This window comes from Garra rufa, chromosome 2 (genome assembly GCF_049309525.1).
Source record: "Garra rufa chromosome 2, GarRuf1.0, whole genome shotgun sequence".
Lineage (NCBI taxonomy): Eukaryota > Metazoa > Chordata > Actinopteri > Cypriniformes > Cyprinidae > Garra > Garra rufa.
In genome coordinates, this window is record NC_133362.1 from 12,707,563 (window position 1) to 12,715,277 (window position 7,715).

The 7,715-nt window shown below is 34.1% G+C and overlaps 1 protein-coding gene across 1 annotated transcript; it reads left to right on the top strand.

Moving 5' to 3' along the window:
- Positions 1-3,888: 3,888 nt before the first annotated feature.
- nkx3.3 (NK3 homeobox 3) lies at positions 3,889-7,480 on the top strand. Its single transcript, XM_073835111.1, has 2 exons — positions 3,889-4,335; positions 5,904-7,480. The coding sequence occupies exons 1-2, from the start codon at positions 4,044-4,046 to the stop codon at positions 6,359-6,361; spliced, it is 750 nt and encodes a 249-aa protein (XP_073691212.1). The 5' UTR covers positions 3,889-4,043; the 3' UTR covers positions 6,362-7,480.
- Positions 7,481-7,715: the final 235 nt, after the last annotated feature.

The window sequence follows — 7,715 nt, forward strand, 5'->3', positions numbered from 1 at the left end:
TTCGGTTCCTGACTACTTAATTCATCATTTCGATCTTTTAATAACAAACACGAAACTTTGATGGAAACAAGTATATGTTCGGCCATTACGCACGGCGTAACTCGTTTATCCTTCAGCCCATTCACGGGTTCACCAGAGCTCCCACTCTAATAATGAAGATTAATAGAAAAGTAAACAGAGTCATCAGGGGTTTGTCTCTACTAATAGCAAGGATGAACAGCTCCCCTCGCTACTGCAAGGCCATTGGACATACCTGCTGTCAGGGTAAGTGGCCCAGACACTTCAGTGTAAATACTCATGGCGACAGAGCGGCGATGCCTCAGGATGAGTCGCTATAGAGAGTGCTGGACTAGAGATATGAATCTATAGAAAGGATTTCTGGACGAATATCAAGAAAGGGTGTGGTTAGTTCCCCATAACAGTGTGTCATAGGCCAAATACTAGTAGTCGGATGGCCAGGTTTCTTTTAACTACAGCTAATAATTGATGGGAAACTGCTTTGGTTAAATATTATAAAGGCTTTTATAATAGTTTTAGAAATCTGAAATTATTCACCGTTTTATAACTAGGCCTACTGAAATATTAGGAGCAAGCAAAGCGGAATGGTTATCTGTACAGAGATAAAAGGAAGGAAATAAAAATGATTATAACTATTTCAAGATAACATGAGGTCAAAGCTACAAGGCAACTGAATTCATCTTATAAACTGCAAAAAGGGCAGAAAAGAAAAAGTAAATAAGCTGAACTTAAATATAAATGACTTTAAAGACGACAGTTATTGAAAACAAGGGTAATAAATTAAAATAAAAAAAGGAAAAGAGAGAACGTGTGATAAATACAGCTGCATACTTACAGTATGAAGTATAAATCACAGGAATTGAATGTTGTGCTTTCATAACCCGATGTTGATGTCAAACATCAGGACGTGAATGATTTAACCAATAAACAACACATTTGCTTTTACTGAGGAAGAAAGATATATGCAGAACTATTAACAGCTCGTGATTTTGTCACCAATCTCAAGGTGATAAATGGCATATCTTAAGAGAAATCCACAAAGGTTGAGTACTAAAGCTTTGGGTGTTATCCTATATGTAATTTATACTGTCAGCACCTTTATTCTGGAAGTTCAGCGTGAAAAGCGCCCCCTGCTGGTCACGTCTCTTCCGCCAACCAAACACTCTGCCTTTAAAAACCTCTCTGATCAACATATTTATACAAAATATAAAAAAGTTGTAATATGTAAAGACGAAGTAAGCTACCTGACGACATTGTAAATCTTCAAACGACTGCTTATGTATGGTAAATAGCCTACAAAGGTCACTCTCTTGATCATAAATGCTTCAGACAAGCGAATCCATCCAACTGAAATCTGAAAAACGAGAGAAATAAACTTGAGTAGGCCTACTGAATCTGATGTGATTTTTATCCGCATCTGACCCGATGAATTCGAATGTTTGTTCAAAGCGAAAAACATTTACAGCATTTCAAACCTCCCAATATGGTGATATGGCTTCTACTCAACATAAACAACAGCAGAATATTTATTTGGTTGAACGTCGTGGAAGTGCAAACAAAGGAAAAGCATCCTGCTAAAAGTTGTTTTAAAAATGTATTAAACACGAAGCACTTTACAAGATGTTGCTCAGTTTAGAGCACTTATATGGAGCAAATTTATACAAGCGCAGCACGATTTTGTCATATTTTTGTCTTAAAGAATGAGCTTTTAACTGGTATGTGCACGTATTTTATACAAATTGAAAACGAGAAATAGCCTACACCTACACCAGCCTGAATTATCCTTGTTGAGCATTATAATCTGTAATATGGAATAGGGTAAGTAAAAACACTCAATATAATAAATGAAAGGCATAATTACCATATGTCACTGACTGTAATCATTCAATATTTACAACCTCAAGAAAACACAAAAGCATGCCCAAGAGATCTTTTATTTATGTTTATATAATAAAAACGCTGTCTTTATCAGACTATATAGGCTATTATGAAATTATGTTGTCAAATTGTATTATTTAATTTAATTTCGAAACAGTTTCGAGCTGCTCAAACACACAGACAGCAGATGAACATCAGTTGGCCACATGGAGGCGCTACAATCGCATTTCTTGAAAACGCAAACGGAGAACAATGGCTTTGGGAAACACTCACAAACTGAGATTTACTTCATGTCATACAGTCGGAAAACCCACATTCACTGGAACTTCTCTGTAAGCTATTCTGTAAAACTCATGAGAAAATCTGTCAGGAACCAAGAGATATTTTACAAAACATCTTTGTTATAAATATTAAAGCCAGGCTAAAGAGCATCACACAAGACATTTGAATTTAAATTACTTTTGAAAGTGCTTTACAAATAATAATTTACAAAAAAGGCATAGAAAGCAAAACTATTAAAAGCGACTTTTTTGAATTCAAGCTGTAAAAATAAAATTCTTACTGAAAAATGAATAACGTTTCAGTTAGGCTATATTTAAGCTCTTTACAAGCTTGCTTGATGTATGATAAGTGTGAGGTAATACAAGTAGGCTGAAAAAAATAGACAATAGTGTTATGTAAATAATTGAATAAAAGAGCATTTCGAGGTACAAGAAAAGCTGAAGAAAAAATGTTTCATTTCTCCAGACGAAAAAAAATTAAATAAAGCCTCATATTTAGTGTCAAGGAACGAATGTGTTTTAGATTTTAAATTAAGAACATGACAAGTAAGCTATACATATCTAACACTTATAGCTAATAATACAAATAAAATACATATATACTGCGTCAAACTGTTTTGCATCAGATCAGAAACAAAAGCTTGAATAAAAAGCAAAGAATTCGATTAATTCTAGTTATGGAATATGTTATCTCTATACGTCTAAGCAACACAAATGTTAAATTTTAAAAAATAACAAACAAAATTAAATATGTAATGCTGGTTGTGAGATGTAGGCTACACATGATATATTTTATACATAGCCTATTTTAAGGATTTAAAAAAAATGCTTTTTAGCATTAAGAGTTTCAGTCAGCGTTTAAATTAGGACGCCACCAATGTCGTATAAGCATTTAAAACACAATATGCGGTATATGTGTTCTTTGTATATATAGCATTTTCTAAACAAAAGAAAAAAGTGAAGTGGTTAATACTAAAACGTGCTCCTTATACACGCGACTGTACATCTATATATTTTTAAACGTTTTCAAACATGCACAATTCGACATGAAAACTCGTCTTTTAATACACAAGGTGAGCAAATCTGACAATTTGAAGAAAAACGTAATGACCTTGATACGGAGTCATGAAGGTCTAAAGGAAACCCTTTCTATATTATGATTATTTTGTCAAAAGGACAGAAGAATGATTTCCCGCATGTTGGTTACGCCACACTGACTTTGATTTGGCTGACAAAATTTTGACAAATTATGTCAAACAACATTTCTTTCCTCCTTTTTTTTCACGGGCTTTTTGCGTGTGGACGGTTAATGTAGAAAATATTGAATTCAAGCAAGAAAATACCCATGCATTGTTGTTATTAAAAGAGGTGTATAATTTTATGATTTGGTTTTTGGATATTTGATGTAGGCTATCCTGAACTTTTTCCGGACAAAAATGCGTCTCACGTCGATGGCCCAAAAATGAAACTAAATCTAAAAAGTTAATCTTTTTCGTCTCAGACATCCTTGTTTGTCATCGAAAAACAAAACAAAGCCAGTAAAAGTATGTGGTAGTAAACAGATTTCGATGGGTGTTCAATTCTACACGTCTATTTTAGAGGGAGGAGCGAAAGGCTCCAGAAAGCCCATTGGCACCGTGTCTGAAAAGAGAAGAGAGGAAACTGATGCACACATGACATTTTCTGACACTTTGCTCGTTGATTAGGTCAGAGGACGTTTTGCCAGAATTAAATGACACGCAAAGAGGAAACCAATTATACCGTGGACTAATTCACCGCCATGAAAGCGCAGGAGCTCCCCAGATAGACGGACAAACCTGCAGGCCATCGAAAATTGACGAGCAGGTTACGTATGTTATGTTTTAAATGGCGAATAACCGCACCTCCTTTTCCATTCACAATATATTAAACCGAGGACTTGATTGCGAGAAAAATACCGGTCTTGATGAGGAATACGTAGAAGAGCAGGTTCATGGAGAGGAGAGAGAGGCGCGGGATTGTTCAAGCTCCTCTCTGCCGGCGGAGAACGCTGGAGCCGGGAGCGCGCAGAGGCGCATCTCTTCCTGTGTGCTTGTGCTGGACTCCTCATCCTCTGACCAACATTCATGTGAGGAAGAATCAACAGGAGGAGAAGACAATTCACTAGAAAGACGACACGGTGAGACATTAAGACTCATTAATGTAAATACGTTTTTGAGGAGACTGGGCAGCGTTGTAAAATATTTTGTTTCCACACCTGTTAACTCGCTGTTTTTTTTTTCACTTCACGGGTGTCAAACTTATATAATATTCCCACATTTGTCTAAAAGAGATGAACATATAGTTTAGAAAAACTTAACCGTGTAAATTAACGTCAATAAAAAGTGCTGCTGCCAGTACCTCACATTTTAGACTTTGTGAAATAATTATTTTTAGTTTTTCCAAAATATTTATGTATCACTCAATTTCAGCTTAAACATTTTAGTAATTAAAATGGCGCATATATGAATCATTTTAAATGCAATTGGAAATTATATAAGTAAAACAGACTAATCTCTAACATAAAAATGCGTTTGTCGCATTATGACAAATGTGACCGTGGACCACATCTTATACAACATCGGAAAGCTGAATAAATACGCTCTCCATTGATGTATGGTTTGTTAGGATAGGACAATATTTGGCCGAGATGCAACTATTTGAAAATTTGGAATCTGAGGGTGCAAAAAAAAAAAAAAAAAATCGAAATACTGAGAAAATCGCCTTTAAATTTGTCCAAATGAAGTTCTTAGCAATGCATATTATCTTAATGGAACATGATCTTAACTTAATATCCTAAGGATTTTTGGCATTGAAAAAAATCGATAATTTTGACCCATCCGATGTATTTTTGGCTATTACAAACATATCCATGCTACATAAGACTGGAATTTGCGGTCTAGGGTCAGAAATATATTTTATATTCAAGCTTATAATCTTAATTTGTTTAGTATTTGTTGGTTCAATATAACTAAATTTAACAACAGAAACTTGTAATTCACATTATATAAATTCTGTTATTTAGCATAAACACCTGTAAATATTTTTACACAGAGAAATAAAATTAGATTTATAATCATGTTAGAGGAAACAAAACTAAAGAACTGATATCATCAATAAGTTCTTTTTGATAATATTCTAATAATATTATAAATAACATTCACACAAGCTTTTAATATGTGTAAAAAACAGATAAGGTGTATAAACACATACACACAAGCACTGTTTATGATTTTTAATTGTTTGCTTTTATGTATTTTTGTATTTGTTTACAATTTTATTTTAAAGTAAAAAAAGTATTTTTAAAAGGGGGTGGCATAATTATCTGATTATAACAATAAATTCATTTACAATATTTAAAATATTCATGTTTTAAATTATAGTATAGTGGGGTTAAAATAATAGCAAAGCACTCTTTGCACTTGACACTAATTTACACAAGAGTTTATATACAAGAGTCATATATCAAAGTTTAAGATGCACAGTAAAACAAGGTAAAGAAGAACACTGAAAAAAACACTGCCATTGTCTCCTCTGCTTTACAGTAAATACCTCTCAAATCACATTAGGTATGCCTATTAAGCTCTTAACAGTCACTATTTAATATTATACGACTGTTTTAAGATTTTATTTTTCTTATCAGCTCCTGTATGTACTGTAACACAAAGGCCTCTGGGAGTCTAAACATGTTTTTATCCATCTATACAGATCACAACAAGGACCAACAGAAACCACAAAGCTGCAACTTTGAAGAAAACAACCCTAAATCGAGCAAAAAAAGGTCACGGGCTGCGTTTTCTCACGCGCAGGTGTATGAACTGGAGCGGCGCTTTAATCTGCAGAGGTACCTGTCCGGCCCAGAACGCGCAGACCTAGCAGGAGCACTCAAACTGACCGAGACACAGGTGAAGATCTGGTTCCAGAACAGGAGATACAAAACTAAACGGCGACAAATGGCAGCTGAGATTGCAACAACTCCCACAACAACCCTGGCAAAGAGAGTGGCAGTGAAAGTACTGGTGAGAAACGACCAGAGGCAATACAACACAGAGGAGCTGCCCAGTCCGTCCGTTCCTCCATTATACCAGTCATTCCCGTACTATCCTTACATGTTCTGCTTCCAGCCGTGGATCTCGGGAAACACTTTAAGTGGTGGCCTGTACTGATTTACTTAGCTGTTACAACATCATGTGGAAAGTGACAATACAACAAGAAGAGAACAGAGTAAACAAAACTGCTATTCTTCAATGGATTATCAATGCTGAAACTATAATAAACTATAGAATGAAACCAAAAGAGGAATATGGTACACTGATGTTCACTATCAATCCTTTTAATAATGATCTTTAAGCCAACGCAAAGACAATTCAGTCAAAAGAGTTTCTCTCATTTGTAGTCATATCTGTCTTTTTTTAATGTTGAACAGTAATGCATTTGGACAAGTATGCAAACTTAAAATCTATGAATTTTATTGTTTTAGATAACAAAATATTAACCTACTGTAAAAAGTTGTCACCAGATTCAACTTAAAAACTTAAGTTTAGCAGCTGCCTTAAAACTTAAAAAGTTAAATTGACTTAAAACTACAATAAAATGAGTTGATTTAACTTGTGAGTTGAAATGACTTAAGTTGATTTAACTAAACTTAAGTTTTTAAGTTGAAACTGGTGAAAACTTCTTACAGTGCAGAAACTGGTATCTGCAAACATGTGATGCTCAACTTTATGCTACTATTTTACTAGAACATTTCTGTGTTACAAGTTGAAACCAAACACTCTTCCATTTGTAAAATGTTTTGCATGACTGTGCTTTTACATGTTTTCGTTTAATTTTTGTTATCTAATGCAAAGTGATGCTTAAATGTGACCCTGGACGACAAAACCAGTCTTAAGCAGTGTAGGTAGATTTGTAGCAATAGCCAAAAATACATTGTATGGGTCAAAATTATCGAATTATCATTAATTAAGTAAAGATCATGTTCCATGAAGATGTAAATTTTATCCAAATGTAATTTTTGATTAGTAATATGCTTTGCTAAGAACTTTATTTGGACATCTTTAAAGGCGATTTTCTAATTATTTAGACATTTTTCAGATTCTTGATTTTCAAATAGTTGTATCTCGGCCAAATACTGTTCTATCCTAACACACCATACATCAATGGACAGCTTATTTTAAAAAATTACCCTGATGACTGGTTTTGTGATCTAGGGTCACAAACGTTCAAATGCTTTTTACTGTAGGTCCACTGTAAATGCTTTGATATGGAGTGTGTTTAGTTAGCTTGAGGAGTTTTTTTGTTAGAATTTGTCAATTAAAGTTCTTGTTTATTTTCATCACCATGGAAAATACACTCTATAGTTCACTATGTCTTAAATTGTGTCAGTTGCTTTAATTCAATGACAAAATCCAGTATCAAAGCCAAAAAATACAGGTTCAGTAAAAGGTACTGTAGGTTTAAAAAAAAAAAAAAAAAAAACTATCATATGTCTCGAGACAAGCTAACCGCAAAAGCAGAAAG